Source organism: Oncorhynchus mykiss, chromosome 7 (assembly GCF_013265735.2).
Source record: "Oncorhynchus mykiss isolate Arlee chromosome 7, USDA_OmykA_1.1, whole genome shotgun sequence".
NCBI classification, from domain to species: domain Eukaryota; kingdom Metazoa; phylum Chordata; class Actinopteri; order Salmoniformes; family Salmonidae; genus Oncorhynchus; species Oncorhynchus mykiss.
Genome location: NC_048571.1, coordinates 16,850,847 through 16,871,621, shown reverse-complemented (window position 1 = coordinate 16,871,621; position 20,775 = coordinate 16,850,847). Strand labels below are relative to the sequence as shown.

The following is a 20,775-nucleotide window of genomic DNA, read 5'->3' as shown; positions in this document are numbered from 1 at the left end:
TTGGCAATATTGACACAATGTTTTTCATGCCAATAAAGCAGCTTGAATTTGAATTTGAATTTGAATTTGAGAGGGAGCGAGAGAGAGAGGGAGCGAGAGAGAGAGAGGAAGAGGGCGACAGAGGGAGCGAGAGAGAGTGAGAGAGAGGGAGAGAGAGAGAGAGGGAGTGAGAGAGCGAGAGAGAGAGAGGGAGCGAGAGAGAGAAAGGGAGCGAGAGCGAGGGAGGGAGAGGGAGCGCGAGAGAGAGAGGGAGCGAGAGAGATGGAGCGAGAGAGAGTGGGAGCGAGAGAGAGGGATAGGGAGTGAGAGAGAGCGAGAGGGAGAGGGAGAGAGAGTCGAGAGAGGGAAAGGGAGCGAGAGGGGGAGAGGGAGCGAGAGAGAGAGAGGGAGCGAGAGAGAGAAGGAGCGAGAGAGAGTGAGAGGGAGAGAGAGAGGGAGGTAGAGGGAGGGAGACAGAGAGAGAGAGGGAGCGAGAGAGAGCGAGGGAGCGAGAGAAAAGGAGTGGGAGAGAGAGGGAGAGAGAGTCGAGAGAGGGAGAGAGAGAGAGGTAGAGGGATCGAGAGGGGGAGAGAGGGAGAGAAAGAGCGAGAGAGGGAGCGAGAGAGAGGGAGCGAGAGAGAGAAGGAGAGAGTGAGAGGGAGAGAGAGAGGGAGGTAGAGGGAGGGAGAGAGAGGGAGAGAGAGAGAGCGAGAGAGAGAGGGAGCGAGAGAGAGTTCAAGGTTATCAGAGGAGACAAGAATCAATCTACAGCTGTGTCTCTGAGGTAAGCATATGCTCCTCCTCCTCACCTGATTAACCCCCTTATCGTCACAACGACCCCATAAACTATAGAGTCACACTCCCTGTCTTCTCTCCTCTTACCGATAGATATTTCAGTGAAGAGATGCAGGTCTGTGAGTTTATTACATGTCCAGTCCTTATTTATGTGGTTGTAGTTCATTTGTCTGTTGCAGCGTTAGGAAGAGGTCCTAAATCACTCACACACACATGCGCACACACACACACACACACACACACACACACACACACACACACACACACACACACACACACACACACACACATACATACACGCACACACATACACACACACACACACACACACACACACACACACGCATACATACACGCACACACATACACACACACATACACACACACACATACACACACAGAAGTCCAGCCTTTCTCATTCACCCCAGACCCTGAGTCTCCCTCGGGAGTCTGACATTTCCCCCTCTTCCTCCTCCTCCGTCTCCTCCTTCTCTTCCTCTCTTCCTCTCTTTTCTTTGGCCTGTCTTCCATTAGCTGATGTCTGATTTATTTATATTCCTTCTCCTTCTGTCTTCTCCCTCCTCCACACTCCATCCATCCCCTTCTCTTGCTCTCTCCCATTCCTCTCTTTTTCTCCCTCCCTTCTTTCTCTCCTGTCAGATGTCAACTGTTCCTGAGATGGTGTGATTACACTGCTCTCTCTCTTCTTCCCTCCCTTCCCTCTGCTGTCTCTCTCATCCCCCTCTTTCTGTCACTCAGTCACCTCCCCTCCTTCCCTCTGTCACTCAGTCACCTCCCCTCCCTCCCTCTGTCACTCAGTCACCTCCCCTCCCTCCCTCTGTCACTCAGTCACCTCCCCTCCCTCCCTCTGTCACTCAGTCACCTCCCCTCCCTCCCTCTTTCACTCAGTCACCTCCCCTCCCTCCCTCCCTCTGTCACCCAGTCACCTCCCCTCCCTCCCTCTGTCACTCAGTCACCTCCCCTCCCTCCCTCTGTTACTCAGTCACCTCCCCTCCCTCCCTCTGTCACTCAGTCACCTCCCCTCCCTCCCTCTTTCACTCAGTCACCTCCCCTCCCTCCCTCTGTCACCCAGTCACCTCCCCTCCCTCCCTCTGTCACTCAGTCACCTCCCCTCCCTCCCTCTGTTACTCAGTCACCTCCCCTCCCTCCCTCTGTCACTCAGTCACCTCCCCTCCCTCCCTCTGTCACTCAGTCACCTCCCCTCCCTCCCTCTTTCACTCAGTCACCTCCCCTCCCTCCCTCTTTCACTCAGTCACCTCCCCTCCCTCCCTCTTTCACTCAGTCACCTCCCCTCCCTCCCTCTGTCACTCAGTCACCTCCCCTCCCTCCATCTGTCACTCAGTCATCTCCCCTCCCTCCCTCTTTCACTCAGTCATCTCCCCTCCCTCCCTCTTTCACTCAGTCACCTCCCCTCCCTACCTCTTTCACTCAGTCACCTCCCCTCCCTCCCTCTGTCACTCAGTCATCTCCCCTCCCTCCCTCTGTCACTCAGTCATCTCCCCTCCCTCCCTCTTTCACTCAGTCACCTCCCCTCCCTCCCTCTCTCACTCTGTCACCTCCCCTCCCTCCCTCTGTCACTCAGTCATCTCCCCTCCCTCCCTCTTTCACTCAGTCATCTCCCCTCCCTCCCTCTTTCACTCAGTCACCTCCCCTCCCTCCCTCTTTCACTCAGTCACCTCCCCTCCCTCCCTCTGTCACTCAGTCATCTCCCCTCCCTCCCTCTTTCACTCAGTCACCTCCCCTCCCTCCCTCTTTCACTCAGTCACCTCCCCTCCCTCCCTCTTTCACTCTGTCACCTCCCCTCCCTCCCTCTGTCACTCAGTCATCTCCCCTCCCTCCCTCTTTCACTCAGTCATCTCCCCTCCCTCCCTCTTTCACTCAGTCACCTCCCCTCCCTCTTTCACTCAGTCCTGCTGCTTTCATTCTCTCCTAGATTTATCCATTTCTCTGAGTCAGATGTGGCCTCTGATATGTCAACATGTACAACTTTAAGACAATATTAGTCACTGCGGTTAGTAGATTACTGACTGAGTGTGTGTTTATGATGAGGTTGATAGTGTGTGTGTGTGTGTGTGTGTGTGTGTGTGTGTGTGTGTGTGTGTGTGTGTGTGTGTGTGTGTGTGTGTGTGTGTGTGTGTGTGTGTGTGTGTGTGTGTGTGTGTGTGTGTGTATGGTGGAGTGTGAGTGGTCCTGAAAGGGAGGGGTCCTGACCAGAGGCTGTCTTCAGGGTGATGCCTCCCCCTCTTTCACATGAGCAGAAACAACTACTTTATTGGCTTATAGACAGACACACACTCACACACACAATGACACACACACACAGTGACACACAATGATCCCCAATCTGTGACAAGTGCACTAGTGCGTGTGTGTGTGTGTTCCACAAGATGCCAGAGGAGTAGCCTAATGTAAACGTCACCTTACTGAGAGATGAGGAGATGGCAGACCTAACGGTCTATAAACGCTTGTTTGTGGTTATTTACTCATATGTCACGATGCCTCAACGTTAGACATTAGACACTGCATTAACAACATACTAAATGACAATCTAAATATTGCTGTGGGATTACAGGGCGTACGGTTTTATATACATGGTTGAAGGAATATTCAGTGCCGCCCTGTCAACCACTGGGCAGGGGGGAAGTCACAGGTAGCCAGGGGTGAAAGGTGAAAGGTCGGGTGGGATTGATTGAGGTTTAATGGAGAGTTGCATCCCTTAAACACATCACATCGATCTGCAGCAGGGAGAGAGAGAGAGAGAGAGAGAGAGAGAGAGAGAAGGAAGGAGAGAGAAGAAGAGAGGGAATGTAGAAGGAAGAAAGATAATGAAGGAGAGAGATGTAGAATGACGTAGGAGTGGAGGGAGGAATAAAACATGGCCTCTCCTCCTGTATAAACATCTCTCCTCCTGTATAAATCCCCTATAGGGATTATGAGCACCCTTGATAGAAAAAATAACCCTTTTGGGTTCCATGTACTGTAGAACTCTCTTTTGAAAGGGTTCTACATGGAATCCAAAAGGGTTCTACCTGGAACCAAAAGGGTTCTTCAAAGGATTCTCTTATGGGGAGAGCTGAATAACTCTTTCAGGTTCTAGATAGCACCTTTTTTCAAGGAGTGTATAAAATAGATCATTTAAACACTGAGCTATAATGTATGCTCCTAAAAAGGTGGGAAATTATATTGTTTTATACCTATAAAAACTCTCAGAAAAATAGATTTTGTTTAACAAGCAATAAAAACGATTCTCCAAAAGGTAGGGGTCAAAATGATTGACACCTTTGTTTTCAATACCTTTTAATATCTCACCTTGTGCTGATAACAGTACTGAGTCCATTTCTCAAATGTGTTATGAGTTAGAGGACATATTGGGAGGGATCTGAGACCACTCCTCCGTACAGATTCCTTCCAGATCCTTGATGTCCTTCGTTTGCGCTTATGGACTGTCCTCTTCAATGGGTTTCAAGTCCCGAGACTGAGATGGCCATTGCAAAATGTTGATTTTGTGGCCAGTTAACCATTTCTTTGTGGATTTTGATGTGTGCTTGGGGTTATTGTCTTTGTTACGGTGCGTGAATGAGGACCCAAAAGCGAATTAACTTAAACAGAGCTTCTTTAATTACCAAACATAGGTAGGCTCAGACGGACCGGCAGATTCCGACAGGACAAGACAAGGTTACAGCAAACATGACGACAGTCTGGTTCAGGCATGAAACACAACAAACAAGAATCCGACAAAGACAGGAGCAGAAACAGAGAGAGATATAGGGACCTAATCAGAGGGAAAAAGGGAACAGGTGGGAAAAGGGATGACGAGGTGGTTAGGAGGAGACAAGGCACAGCTGGGGGAAAGAGGGGGAGAAAAGGTAACCTAACAACGACCAGCAGAGGGAGACAGGGTGAAGGGAAAGGACAGAGACAAGACACAACATGACAGTACATGACAGTACCCCCCCACTCACCGAGCGCCTCCTGGCGCACTCGAGGAGGAAACCTGGCGGCAACGGAGGAAATCCTCGATCAGCGCACGGTCCAGCACGTCCCGAGAGGGAACCCAACTCCTCTCCTCAGGACCGTACCCCTCCCAATCTACGAGGTACTGGTGACCACGGCCCGAGGACGCATGTCCAAAATTCTACGGACCCTGTAGATGGGTGCGCCCTCGACAAGGATGGGGGGGGGGGGGGGGGAGACGAGCGGGGGCGCGAAGGACGGGCTTGATGCAGGAGACATGGAAGACCGGGTGGACGCGACGAAGGTATCGCGGAAGAAGAAGTCGAACTGCGACAGGATTAATGACCCGAGAAATACGGAACGGACCAATGAACCGCGGGGTCAACTTGCGAGAAGCCGTCTTAAGGGGAAGGTTCTGAGTGGAGAGCCAAACTCTCTGACCGCGACAATATCTAGGACTCTTAGTTCTACGCTTATTAGCAGCCCTCACAGTCTGCGTCCTATAACGGCAAAGTGCAGACCTGACCCTCTTCCAGGTGCGCTCGCAACGTTGGACAAAAGCCTGAGCGGAGGGGACGCTGGACTCGGCGAACTGAGATGAGAACAGCGGAGGCTGGTACCCGAGGCTACTCTGAAAAGGAGATAGCCCGGTCGCAGACGAAGGAAGCGAGTTGTGGGCGTATTCTGCCCAGGGGAGCTGTTCTGACCAAGACGCAGGGTTGCGAAAAGAAAGACTGCGTAAGATGCGACCAATAGTCTGATTGGCCCGTTCTGCTTGACCGTTAGACTGGGGGTGAAAGCCGGAAGAGAGACTGACGGAAGCCCCAATCAAACGGCAAAACTCCCTCCAAAATTGAGACGTGAATTGCGGACCTCTGTCCGAAACGACGTCTGACGGAAGGCCATGAATTCTGAAAACATTCTCGATGATGATTTGTGCCGTCTCTTTAGCAGAAGGAAGCTTAGCAAGGGGAATGAAATGAGCCGCCTTAGAGAACCTATCGACAACCGTAAGAATAACAGTCTTACCCGCTGACGAAGGCAGTCCGGTGACAAAATCTAAGGCGATGTGAGACCACGGTCGAGAGGGAATAGGAAGCGGCCTGAGACGGCCGGCAGGAGGAGAGTTACCGGACTTAGTCTGCGCGCAGACCGAACAAGCAGCCACGAAACGACGCGTGTCATGCTCCCGGGTGGGCCACCAAAAACGCTGGCGAACGGAAGCAAGCGTACCCCGAACGCCAGGGTGGCCGGCTAACTTGGCAGATTGAGCCCACTGAAGAACGGCCAGACGAGTAGGAACGGGAACGAAAAGAAGGTTCCTAGGACAAGCGCGCGGCGACGGAGTGTGAGTGAGCGCTTGCTTTACCTGCCTCTCAATTCCCCAGACAGTCAACCCGACAACACGCCCCTCAGGGAGAATCCCCTCGGGGTCAGTGGAGGCTACTGAAGAACTGAAGAGACGAGACAAAGCATCAGGCTTGGTGTTCTTAGAGCCCGGACGATAAGAAATCACGAACTCGAAACGAGCGAAAAACAGCGCCCAACGCGCCTGACGCGCATTAAGTCGTTTGGCAGAACGGATGTACTCAAGGTTCCTATGGTCAGTCCAAACGACAAAAGGAACGGTCGCCCCCTCCAACCACTGTCGCCATTCGCCTAGGGCTAACCGGATGGCGAGCAGTTCGCGGTTACCCACATCATAGTTACGTTCCGACGGCGACAGGCGATGAGAAAAATACGCGCATGGGTGGACCTTGTCGTCAGAGAGGGAGCGCTGAGAAAGAATGGCTCCCACGCCCACCTCTGACGCGTCAACCTCGACAACGAACTGTCTAGAGACGTCAGGTGTAACAAGGATAGGAGCGGATGTAAAATGATTCTTGAGGAGATCAAAAGCTCCCTGGGCGGAAACGGACCACTTAAAGCACGTCTTGACAGAAGTAAGGGCTGTGAGAGGAGCTGCCACCTGACCGAAATTACGGATGAAACGACGATAGAAGTTCGCGAAGCCGAGAAAGCGCTGCAGCTCGACGCGTGACTTAGGGACGGGCCAATCAATGACAGCTTGGACCTTAGCGGGATCCATCTTAATGCCTTCAGCGGAAATAACAGAACCGAGAAATGTGACGGAGGAGGCATGAAAAGTGCACTTCTCAGCCTTCACAAAAAGACAATTCTCTAAAAGGCGCTGGAGGACACGTCGAACGTGCTGAACATGAATCTGGAGTGACGGTGAAAAAATCAGGATATCGTCAAGGTAAACGAAAACAAAGATGTTCAGCATGTCTCTCAGGACATCATTGACTAATGCCTGAAAGACAGCTGGAGCGTTAGCGAGGCCGAAAGGAAGAACCCGGTATTCAAAGTGCCCTAACGGAGTGTTAAACGCCGTCTTCCACTCGTCCCCCTCCCTGATGCGCACGAGATGGTAAGCGTTACGAAGGTCCAACTTAGTGAAAAACCTGGCTCCCTGCAGGATCTCGAAGGCTGAAGACATAAGAGGAAGCGAATAACGATTCTTCACTGTTATGTCATTCAGCCCTCGATAATCTATGCAGGGGCGCAGAGACCCGTCCTTCTTCTTGACAAAAAAAACCCCCGCTCCGGCGGGAGAGGAGGAGGGGACTATGGTACCGGCGTCAAGAGCTACAGACAAATAATCTTCGAGAGCCTTACGTTCGGGAGCCGACAGAGAGTATAGTCTACCCCGGGGGGGGGGTGGTTCCCGGAAGGAGATCAATACTACAATCATACGACCGGTGTGGAGGAAGAGAGGTGGCCCTGGACCGACTGAACACCGTGCGCAGATCGTGATATTCCTCCGGCACCCCTGTCAAATCACCAGGCTCCTCCTGTGAAGAAGAGACAGAGGAAACAGGAGGGATAGCAGACATTAAACATTTCACATGACAAGAGACGTTCCAGGAGAGGATAGAATTACTAGACCAATTAATGGAAGGATTATGACAAACTAGCCAGGGATGGCCCAAAACAACAGGTGTAAAAGGTGAACGAAAAATTAAAAAAGAAATGGTTTCACTATGATTACCAGAAACAGTGAGGGTTAAAGGTAGCGTCTCACGCTGAATCCTGGGGAGAGGACTACCATCCAGGGCGAACAAGGCCGTGGGCTCCTTTAACTGTCTGAGAGGAATGTCATGTTCCCGAGCCCAGGTCTCGTCCATAAAACAGCCCTCCGCCCCAGAGTCTATTAAGGCACTGCAGGAAGCTGACGAACCGGTCCAGCGTAGATGGACCGACAAGGTAGTGCAGGATCTTGAAGGAGAGACAGGAGTAGTAGCGCTCACCAGTAGCCCTCCGCTTACTGACGAGCTCTGGCCTTTTACTGGACATGAAGTGACAAAATGACCAGCGGAACCGCAACAGAGACAGAGGCGGTTGGTGATTCTCCGTTCCCTCTCCTTAGTCGAGATGCGGATACCTCCCAGCTGCATGGGCTCAGCACCCGAGCCGGCAGAGGAAGATGGTAGTGATGCGGAGAGGGGGGCAACGGAGAACGCGAGCTCCTTTCCACGAGCTCGGTGACGAAGATCAACCCGTCGCTCAATGCGAATAGCAAGTTCAATCAAGGAATCCACGCTGGAAGGAACCTCCCGGGAGAGAATCTCATCCTTTACCTCTGCGCGGAGACCCTCCAGAAAACGAGCGAGCAAAGCCGGCTCGTTCCAGCCACTGGAGGCAGCAAGAGTGCGAAACTCAATAGAGTAGTCTGTTATGGATCGATTACCTTGACATAGGGAAGACAGGGCCCTGGAAGCCTCCTCCCCAAAAACAGATCGATCAAAAACCCGTATCATCTCCTCCTTAAAGTCCTGATACTGGTTAGTACACTCAGCCCTTGCCTCCCAGATTGCCGTGCCCCACTCACGAGCCCGTCCAATAAGGAGAGATATGACGTAGGCGACACGAGCAGTGCTCCTGGAGTAAGTGTTGGGCTGGAGAGAAAACACAATATCACACTGGGTGAGGAACGAGCGGCATTCAGTGGGCTCCCCAGAGTAACACGGCGGGTTATTGATTCTGGGCTCCGGAGATTCGAAAGCCCTGGAAGTGGCCGGTGGATCGAGGCGGAGATGGTGAACCTGTTCTGTGAGGTTGGAGACTTGGGTGGCCAGGGTCTCAACGGCATGTCGAGCAGCAGACACTTCCTGCTCGTGTCTGCCTAGCATCGCTCCCTGGATCCCGACGGCTGAGTGGAGAGGATCCGAAGTCGCTGGGTCCATTCTTGGTCGGATTCTTCTGTTACGGTGCGTGAATGAGGACCCAAAAGCGAATTAACTTAAACAGAGCTTCTTTAATTACCAAACATAGGTAGGCTCAGACGGACCGGCAGATTCCGACAGGACAAGACAAGGTTACAGCAAACATGACGACAGTCTGGTTCAGGCATGAAACACAACAAACAAGAATCCGACAAAGACAGGAGCAGAAACAGAGAGAGATATAGGGACCTAATCAGAGGGAAAAAGGGAACAGGTGGGAAAAGGGATGACGAGGTGGTTAGGAGGAGACAAGGCACAGCTGGGGGAAAGAGGGGGAGAAAAGGTAACCTAACAACGACCAGCAGAGGGAGACAGGGTGAAGGGAAAGGACAGAGACAAGACACAACATGACAGTACATGACAGTCTTGCTGGAAGATCCACTTGCAGGCCAAGTTTCAGCCTCCTGGCAGAGGAACCAGGTTTCTGACTAAAATGTTCTGGTAATGGGTCAAGTTCATGATGCCGTTGACCTTAACAAGGGCCCCAGGACCAGTGGAAGCAAAACAAGCCCCATAACATCAAAGATCCTCCACCATATTTTACAGTAGGTCTGGGGTTCTGTTCTGCTTATGACTTCGCATTTAGAGGCCAAGCTGGTGTGCCCGGCCAAAGACCTCTATGTTCACGTCATCAAATGTAAACACCTGGAGTTTGCTCAGTAAAATTGCCACTTGGATTGGAACCGGTGTTTTGGTAAGATGACATGAAATAGAGCTCTTTGGCCGCGCCCACCAGTGATGGGTTTGGTGTTGAAAAAAAGAATGCAGGCTGTCAATCATTTCAGACCCCCACTGTACATGGAATCAACAGTAACTGTAGCTAGTGATAAAAATATATACCTATCACATAGAGACCTCACAAAGTGTGTGTGTATTTGTCACTGGCCCCGGGTGTTCAACTCACAGTACAGGAGCGACACTCTTCACCCTGCGGTTCTACCCCGAGCTACCCAGCTGGGGTGTGTGTGTGTTTTCTGCCTGGTTAACTCCACAGCCTTTGTCAGGAGTGTGTGTAGGCGTGTGTGTTGTGGGAGTAGGGGGTTGTCGGGGGGTGTGGGCCATCTGTTGCTAAAACAATAAGCCTCTTCTCCTCCTCCTCCTCTCTTCTCCTCCTCTTCCTCCTGTCTTCTCCTCCTCTTTCTCTCACTCTTCCTTCAGATGTGCACATCTGGGCTGCGTTCAGTATGCTTTTACGTTCTGGAACGTTCAATTGAACCGAAACGTTGCTTTACTGAACGACGAGTTGAAAAACGGGGAGAGGTTGTGGTTTGGGAAACGCTGTCACCATGGCCACTGCCCTTAAAATACTTCACAAATTTCTTCAAGCCACACCTCGCCACAACCGTGAAACGGGAGAAAACGTACCTCAAAGTCTGTTCAAGTACCTCCAGAACGTTTTGGGGAAACGTGGCGCTCAGTACAAACCGTTCCGCAAATGTCCAATCGAACTGAACGCACCTCAGGTATCCTTGATTTTTTCAGGGTCCTCCTTCTCTCACCCCCTACCCACCCACCCCTTCTATACCTCCCTCACCCCTCCCTCACCCTCACCTCCTTTACATGTAATACAGTAGTCCCCCCCTGTGTTGGGGTAGTGTAGGGGTCAGGGGTTAGAGGTCACTGACTGGCTGAAAGGGAGCTTTGTGTTGGAGGGACAGAATAAATATAAGACACTTCCTCTTTCTCCACCTCTATCACCCTGTCTCTCTGTCTCCACCTCTATCACCCTGTCTCTCTTTCTCCACCTCTATCACCCTGTCTCTCTATCTCCACCTCTATCACCCTGTCTCTCTTTCTCCACCTCTATCACCCTGTCTCTCTGTCTCCACCTCTATCACCCTGTCTCTCTTTCTCCACCTCTATCACCCTGTCTCTTTCTCCACCTCTATCACCCTGTCTCTCTGTCTCCACCTCTATCACCCTGTCTCTCTTTCTCCACCTCTATCACCCTGTCTCTCTTTCTCCACCTCTATCACCCTGTCTCTCTTTCTTTACCCCCTTCTCTCCTTCTCTCTCTCCCTACCTCTCTACTACAGAGGACACATATCTCTCTCCCTACCTCTCTACTACAGAGGACACGTATCTCTCTCCTTCTCTCTCTCCCTACCTCTCTACTACAGAGGACACGTATCTCTCTCCCTACCTCTCTACTACAGAGGACACGTATCTCTCTCCTTCTCTCTCTCCCTACCTCTCTACTACAGAGGACACGTATCTCTCTCCTTCTCTCTCTCCCTACCTCTCTACTACAGAGGACACGTATCTCTCCTTCTCTCTCTCCCTACCTCTCTACTACAGAGGACACGTATCTCTCTCCTTCTCTCTCTCCCTACCTCTCTACTACAGAGGACACGTATCTCTCTCCTTCTCTCTCTCTCCCTACCTCTCTACTACAGAGGACACGTATCTCTCTCCTTCTCTCTCTCCCTACCTCTCTACTACAGAGGACACGTATCTCTCTCCTTCTCTCTCTCCCTACCTCTCTACTACAGAGAACACGTATCTCTCTCCTTCTCTCTCTCCCTACCTCTCTACTACAGAGGACACGTATCTCTCTCCCTACCTCTCTACTACAGAGGACACGTATCTCTCTCCTTCTCTCTCTCCCTACCTCTCTACTACAGAGGACACGTATCTCTCTCCTTCTCTCTCTCCCTACCTCTCTACTACAGAGGACACGTATCTCTCTCCTTCTCTCTCTCCCTACCTCTCTACTACAGAGGACACATATCTCTCTCCTTCTCTCTCTCCCTACCTCTCTACTACAGAGGACACGTATCTCTCTCCTTCTCTCTCTCCCTACCTCTCTACTACAGAGGACACATATCTCTCTCCCTACCTCTCTACTACAGAGGACACGTATCTCTCTCCCTACCTCTCTACTACAGAGGACACGTATCTCTCCTTCTCTTCTATCCCTTCATGTATTTCTGTCTGACAAACACAGACTCTCTCTCTGTCCGACAGTGTTGTTGCTGTGTTAGAATGCTGCTTCGGCATCAGGACCCAGCTGTGCCTCTCTGTGCTCCCCTCAAGCACATCTGGATCATCTGTCTGAGAACACACACACACACACACACACACACACACAGACTAGAGAATATGGACTCGATTGAAGAACTAGTGTTTCTTACTCGATTGGAACTTGTAGCCATGGCATACAATAAGGCTATAGCCACAATTCTACCTATGTATGTGTAAGTTGGGCTTACGGCGTGTGTGTGTGTGTGTTGTCATGCAGGAGTAGGGGGTTGTCACGGGGACTGGGCCATCTGTTGCTAAAACAATTTGTCTCTCCTCCTCTCTTCACCCCTCTTTGCTGTGTTCTCTACAACCCTCTGTAGCTACAGTTGAAGTCGGAGGTTTGCATACACTTAGGTTGGAGTCATTAAAACTCATTTTTCAACCACTTCACAAATTACTTGTTAACAAACTATAGTTTTGGTAAGTCGGTTAGGACATCTACTTTGTGCATGACACAAGTCATTTTTCCAACAATTGTTTACAGACAGATTATTTTACTTGTAATTCACAGTATCACACTTCCAGTGGGTCAGCAGTTTACATGTTTACAGCAGTACTATGTTGACTCCGCCTTTAAACAGCTTGGATGATGATGTCATGGCTTTAGAAGCTTCTGATAGACTAATTGACATAATTTTAGTCAATTGGAGGTGTACCTGTGGATGTATTTCAAGGCCTACCTTCAAACTCAGTGCCTCTTTGCTTGACATCATGGGAAAATCAAAAGAAATCAGCCAAGACCTCAGAAAATAAATTGTAGACCTCCACAAGTCTGGTTCATCCTTGGGAGCAATTTCCAAATGCCTGAAGGTTCATCTGTACAAACAATAGTACGCAAGTATAAACATCATGGGACCACGCAGCCGTCATACCGCTCAGGAAGGAGAAATGTCCTCTGGTTTGATGAAACAAAAATAGAACTGTTTGGCCATAATGACCATCGTTATGTTTGGAGGAAAAAGGGGGAGGCTTGTAAGCCGAAGAACACCGTCCCAACCTTGAAGCACGGGGGTGGCAGCATCATGTTGTAGTGGTGCTTTGCTGTAGGAGGGACTGGTGCACGTCACAAAATAGATGGCATCATGAGGGAGGAAAATTATGTGGATATATTGAAGCAACATCTCAAGACATCAGTCAGGAAGTTAAAGCTTGGTTGCAAATGCATCTTCCAAATGGAAAATTACCCCAAGCATACTTCCAAAGTTGTGGCAAAATGGCTTAAGGAAAACAAAGTCAAGGTATTGGAGTGGCCATCACAAAGCCCTGACCTCAATCCTATATAACATTTGTGAGCAGAATTGAAAAAGCATGTGCGAGCAAGACTGACTCAGTTACACCAGCTCTGTCAGGAGGAATGGGCCAAATTTCACCCAACTTATTGTGGGCGAATCTTGTGGAAGGCTACCCGAAACATTTGACCCAAGTTAAACCATTTAAAGGCAATGCTACAAAATACTAATTGAGTGTATGTAAACTGAAATAGCTGAAATAAATCATTCTCTCTACTATTATTCTGACATTTCACATTCTTAAAATAAAGTGGTGATCCTAACTGACCTAAGACAGGGAATTTTTACAAGGATTAACTGTCAGGAATTGTGAAAGACTGAGTTTAAATGTATTTGGCTGAGGTGTATGTAAACTTTAACTGTATGTGTGTTTGGCCAAAGTGATGTTTTGTTTGATGCATCGTAATGCATCAAGGTACATGTTTACTGGAAGGGCTTTTTCTTGAAAACCTGACTGCTGAAATGCACAATACTTTTGAGATATTGTATTATCAGTGTAATACTCCTTGCTGACTTTATTGTCCCCACGGGGAAAAGTTGTTGCAGTGTCATGTACACATATAAAGTGGCGTTTAAATACAAAACTAATGGACAATACAACTTTTATAACAGTTACATACCAATAAAAAGACTAGCCTGCTGGCCTTACAAATTATTGTCTAGTTGTGTTTTTCCTGCTGAGGGATGCCAGGCCTGTCTGTTTGACTCCAAGTACCTTGGGGAGGGCCCTGACCTTAAAGATCTCATCCAGGCCTGTCTGTTTGACTCCAAGTACCTTGGGGAGGGCCCTGACCTTAAAGATCTCATCCAGGCCTGTCTGTTTGACTCCAAGTACCTTGGGAGGGTCCTGACCTTAAAGATCTCATCGAGGCCTGTCTGTTTGACTCCAAGTACCTTGGAGAGGGTCCTGACCTTAAAGATCTCATCGAGGCCTGTCTGTTTGACTCCAAGTACCTTGGGGAGGGCCCTGACCTTAAAGATCTCATCCAGGCCTGTCTGTTTGACTCCAAGTACCTTGCTTGCTGTGGTGATAGTCCATCTCAGCATGTTTCTCTGTCTGACAGTGGCATTGCCAAACCAACAAACAATACAAAAAGTTCAAACACTTTCAGTGAAAGATTTGTAAAAACAGAGTCAATATAGTACAGTCTATATTAAAAGATCCCAGCTTTATGAGAAAGTACAGTCTCTGTTGGCTCTTTTTGTAGATCTGTACATTTACTCCACTGAAGCTTATTGTCCAAGAGGACACCCAGGTATTTGTATTCCTCTACGATCTCTATATTCTGACCTCTGATAGATGTTGCAGAGGTAACAAGGCATTGTGTATACAATTCCTTTAGCCTAGTAGTGACCTTATAGTAACCACATACTCTGTGTGTGTGTGTGTGTGTGTGTGTGTGTGTGTGTGTGTGTGTGTGTGTGTGTGTGTGTGTGTGTGTGTGTGTGTGTGTGTGTGTGTGTGTGTGTGTGTGTGTTGCAGGGGGCCCGTGTATGGGTCAAGGAGAAGGAGCAGCTGGTCCCCTCTACTGTTAGCTCCTGTGGAGACGGAACCCTGGTCCTCACTACCGACTATGGAGAGGTACGACAAACACACACACACACACACAAACACACACACACACACACATACACAAACACACACACACACACACACAAACACACACACACAAACATACACAAAGATCTGCAGCAATGGATGCCATCCTTGCTAGTATTGCTCACACACACACTATCAGACATGGTTTTAACGGACGGTTTACAGTGTTAGTCATTGGGGCCATGTCAGTGTTAGTCATTGGGGCCATGTCAGTGTTAGTCATTGGGGCCATGTCAGTGTTAGTCATTGGGGCCATGTCAGTGTTAGTCATTGGGGCCATGTCAGTGTTGCTGGTCTTCCTGTGGTCTAGTTATCCTGGCCCACTTTCTCCTCTCATCCATATTCAAATATTCATCTCTGACATATATTCCCTACAAGAAACACAGAACGGCTAGAAACGCTAGCATTCCGCACGCACTCACTCACGCACTCACGCACTCACTCACTCACTCACTCACTCACTCACACACAGATACACATATAAAGCTGTTGTCCTGCCCAGCTCACCATCACTGGCCAAAAAAATTGAATGAAATGTTTGTTTTAATCTAATTAAGAATGTGTGTATAATTTCCCCCCACCTACACACACACACAGCTCTGTGGATGTAATGGGTTATGATGGTTGTTGTAGAGTGTGTTTGGCTCCAGTTGGCAGCGTTTACATGGTGCTAATAATAGTACTCTGGTTTTCCTTCCAGGATACATGCAGTTGTAGTCGGAAGTTTACATACACCTTAGCCAAATACATATACAAATACTCAGTTTTTCACAATTCCTGACATTTAATCTTGGTAAAAAAAATCCCTGTCTTAGGTCAGTTAGGATCACCACGTTATTTTAAGAATGTGAAATGTCAGAATAATAGTAGAGAGAAGGATTTATTTCAGCTTTTATTTCTTTCATCACATTCCCAATGGGTCAGAAATTTACATACACTCAATTAGTATTTGGTAGCATTGCCTTTACATTGTTTAACTTGGGTCAAACGTTTCAGGTAGCCTTCCACAAGCTTCCCACAATAAGTTGGGTGAATTTTGGCCCATTCCTCTTGACAGAGCTGGTGTAACTGAGTCAGGTTTGTAGGCCTCCTTGCTCGCACACACTTTTTCAATTCTGCTCACAAATTGTCTATAGGATTGAGGTCAGTGCTTTGTGATGGCCACTCCAATACATTGAAGTTGTTGTCCTTAAGCCATTTTGCCACAACTTTGGAAGTATGCTTGGGGTCATTGTCCATTTGGAAGACCCATTTGCGACCAAGCTTTAACTTCCTGACTTGAGATGTTGCTTCAATATAGCCACATCATTTTCTTCCTAATGATGCCATCTATTTTGTGAAGTGCACCAGTCCCTCCTGCAACAAACACCCCCACAACATGATGCTGCCCCCCACGTGCTTCATGGTTGGGATGGTGTTCTTCGGCTTGCAAGCATCCCCCTTTTTCCTCCAAACATCATGACAGTCATTATGAACAAACAGTTCTATTTTTGTTTCATCAGACCAGAGGACATTTCTCCAAAAAGTATGATCTTTGTCCCCATGTGCAGTTGCAAACCATAGTCTGCCTTTTTTATGGCGGTTTTGGAGCAGTGGCTTCTTCCTTGCTGAGCAGCCTTTCAGGTTATGTCGATATAGGACTCATTTTATTGTGGATATAGATACTTTTGTACCTGTTTCCTACAGCATCTTCACAATGTCCTTTGCTGTTGTTCTGGGATTGATTTGCACTTTACAAAACCAAAGTACATTCATCTCTAGGACACAGAACGCGTCTCCTTCCTGAGCGGTATGACGGCTGCGTGGTCCCATGGTGTTTATACTTGCGTTTATACTATACTTTTTTTTCTGAGGTCTTGGCTGATTTCTTTTGATTTTCCCGTGATGTCAAGCAAAGAGGCACTGAGTGTGAAGGTAGGTCTTGAAATACATCCACAGGTACACCTCCAATTGACTTAAAGCCATGACATCATTTTCTGGAATTTTCCAAGCTGTTTAACCTCTAGTGACACCCCATCCCGTGAACGGGACCGTTGTCATCATCTGACACTAATTAGCATAACGCAACAGACATAAATCTACCTAGAAAATATTAATATTCATGAAAATCACAAGTTAAATATATTGGAACACAGCTTAGCCTTTTGTTAATCACCCTGCCATCTCAGATTTTCAAAATATGCTTTACAGCCAAAGCTAGACAAGCATTTGTGTAAGTTTATCGATAGCCTAGCATAGCATTATGCCTTGCTAGCAGCAGGCAACCTTGTCAAATCAGAAAAACAATCAAATTAAATCGTTTACCTTTGATGAACTTCGGAAGTTTTCACTCACGAGACTCCCAGGTAGATAGCCAAAGTTCATTTTTTCCCAAAATATTATTTTTGTTGGCGAAATAGCTCCGTTTGTTCTTCACGTTTGGCTGAGAAATCGACCGGAAATTGCGGTCACGATAACTCCGAAAAATATTCCAAGTTAGCTCCATAATATCGACAGAAACATGGCAAACGTTGTTTAGAATCAATCCTCAAGGTGTTTTTCAAATATCTATTCGATAATATATCCACCGGGACAATTGGTTTCTCAGTAGAATCGATTGGAATAATGGCTACCTCTGTACTTTACGCAAGATTTTCTCCGGGAGCATCATGTGACCACTTGCGCAATGTAGCCCCCTACGGGTATTCTTCAACATAAATGCATAAAACTACGTCACAATGCTGTAGACACCTTGGGGAATATGTAGAAAGCGTAAGCTGGTTCATAGCACATTCACAGCTCAATGGGGACTCATTGGCATGCAGCGCTTTCAAAATATGGGGCACTTCCGAATTTGATTTTTCTCAGGCTTTCGCCTGCAACATCAGTTCTGTTATACTCACAGACAATATCTTTACAGTTTTGGAAACGTTAGAGTGTTTTCTATCCAAAGCTGTCAATTATATGCATATTCTAGCATCTTGTCCTGACAAAATATCCCGTTTAAAAAGGGAACGTCTTTTTTTCAAAAATGAAAATATTGCCCCTAGAGTCGCAACAGGTTTTAAAGGTACAGTCAACTTAGTGTATGTAAACTGCTGACCCACTGGAATTGTGAAACAGTGAATTATAAGTGAAATAATCTGTCTGTAAACAATTGTTGGGAAAAGTACTTGTCATGCACAAAGTAGATGTCCTAACCGACTTTCCAAAACTATAGTTTGTTAACAAGTAATTTGTGAAGTGGTTGAAAACAAGTTTTAATGACTCCAACCTAAGTGTATGTACATTTCTGACTTCAACTGTACTGTCTTTATCCACCATTCATTATCTTTCTTTCTCTTCCTCTTCCTCTTCCTCTTCCTCTTTCTCTTTCTCTTTCACTCTCTCTCTGTGTGTATGTATATAATTTGGAAGATACAGACTCTGACCCAGGGTCTTGATCAGCTGGTTACTACTATTGACGTTTGGGGGGGGGGGGGGTTCCTGGACATTTTAAATGGAGATCCTCCATTGAGTTTGTTTTTAGTCCAGGACTTGGCTTCATTAACGTTAAGGGAGGGTAGAGGACGTTATAGTTAACTCCTGTATGTGACATCATTAAAGAGACGACACTTGGTGAAATTTGCCATCAATCGAAGTGTGTTTATTTGTGCCAGAGTATCTGATCCTAGATCTGTGTTGAAACCAGCTAACTATGGGATGGGGAACGTCATGCTGGGTTACCATGGAAACGGGGAGTCACAGTGGAGGGATTCTCTGTATGCGTTCGTCTGTGATTGGCTGGCGGTGTCATCACATGGATGCATGTATCCCACACTGGATTGAATTCCATCTCTGTGTTTGTGAGAACATCTCACTGGATACACACACACGCACACACACACTCACACACACACACAGACACACACACACCTGGATGGACAACTACATGTACACATACACACCTGCACCTGTTGTTTCTCCCCATCTCTTTCTCTCTCTCACATACGCTCATGTCAGGCTCACTGAATCCACATCACTCTGCAGTTCTACTAGTACCTGTGGGTCACATTGATTTGTTGGTCATAATGTAGGAAGATCAATGCACTCTAAATGCGTGTGTATGTGTTTTGGTGTGTGTGTATGTGTGTGTGTGTGTACGTGTGCATGTGCGTGTGTGAGGGGTACTGCTCAGTCGCTACAAAGAGTTAGACATATCCTCGACACACACACCCATACACACGTGCACACACACAGGCTGTGTTAGAGCTGGGTTACAGAGAGACAGTAATGTGACCTGGATTTCAGCGGCAAGAGTGAAAGCTGCAGTGAGAACTCACATGAGTACAGGATACGCTCCAGGGACCAGTCCACACACACGCACACACACACGGACACACATACGCACACATACACGCGCGCGCACGCACGCACGCACACGCACGCACACATACACACACACATACACACACGCACACATACACACATACACACACACATACACGCACACACACACACACGCGCGCGCACGCACGCACATACACACACACACCTGGATGGACAACCACATGTACACATACACACCTGCACCTGTTGTTTCTCCCCATCTCTTTCTCTCTCTCACATATGCTCATGTCAGGCTCACTTAATCCACATCACTCTGCAGTTCACCGTGCAGCGAGAGAGAGATGCAGTGTACACCTCTCTCTCTCTCTTTCTCTCTTTCTCTACCTCTCTCTCTCTTTCTCTACCTCTCTATATCTCTCTCTCTTTCTCTACCTCTCTATGTCTCTCTCTCTCTCTTTCTCTACATCTCTCTCTCTCTCGCTTTCTCTACATCTCTCTCTCTCTCTCGTTCTCTACCTCTCTATATCTCTCTCTCTCTTTCTCTACCTCTCTATGTTTCTCTCTCTCTTTCTCTACCTATCTCCCTCTCTCTTTCTCTACCTCTCTCTTTCTCTCTCTTTCTCTACCTCTCTATATCTCTCTCTCTCTTTCTCTACCTCTCTATATATCTCTCTCTCTTTCTCTACATCTCCCCCTCTCTCTTTCTCTACCTCTCTATCTCTCTCTCTTTCTCTACCTCTCTATCTCTCTCTCTCTTTCTCTATCTCTCTATAGCTCTCACTCTTTCTCTACCTCTATCTCTCTCTCTTTTTCTCTACCTCTCTATATATCTCTCTCTCTTTCTCTACCTCTCTCTCTCTCTCTTTCTCTACCTCTCTATCTCTCTCTCTTTCTCTACCTCTTTATATCGCTCTCTCTCTTCCTCTACCTCTATCTCTCTCTCTCTTCCTCTACCTCTCTATCTCTCTCTCTCTCTTTCTCTACCTCTATATCTCTCTCTCTTTCTCTACCTCTATCCCTCTCTCTCTTTTTCTCTACCTCTCTATATATCTCTCTTTTTCTCTACCTCTCTATATATCTCTCTCTTTCTCTACCTCTCTATCTCTATCTCTCTCTTTCTCTACCTCTCTATATCGCTCTCTCTCTCTTTCTCTACCTTTCTATATCTCTCTCTCTTTCTCTACCTCTTTATCTCTCTCTCTCTTTCTCTACCTCTCTATATATCGCTCTCTCTCTCTTTCTCTACCTCTCTATCTCCCTCTCTCTCTTTCTCTACCTCTCTATATATGTTTCTCCCTCCACCATTTTCAACCAGAGACACAAATTAGACTAAGTTAACCATGCTCCACTTCTCTCTCTCTCTCTCTCATTTTCTCTTCCTCACTTGCTCTGCCTTTCATTCTTGGCTCGTTCTCTCTCCTCTTTTTGTCGCTCTCATCATCCATTTTTAAACTATCCTGGTGTACAAAATGTGGGAGGTTCTGCTGTGTGTGTGTGTGTGTGGGGGGGGGGGGGGGGT

At 47.9% G+C, this 20,775-nt stretch overlaps 1 protein-coding gene across 2 annotated transcripts in view; it reads left to right on the top strand.

The window, feature by feature from the left end:
- Window positions 1-20,775, top strand: part of LOC110528795 (unconventional myosin-X) — an 85,154-nt gene that overhangs the window by 21,198 nt on the left and 43,181 nt on the right. For both annotated transcript variants that reach the window (XM_036982808.1, XM_036982807.1), the window contains exon 2: window positions 14,832-14,930. In XM_036982808.1, coding sequence (XP_036838703.1) covers window positions 14,832-14,930 — 99 coding nt within the window. The remainder of the gene's footprint in view (window positions 1-14,831; window positions 14,931-20,775) is intronic.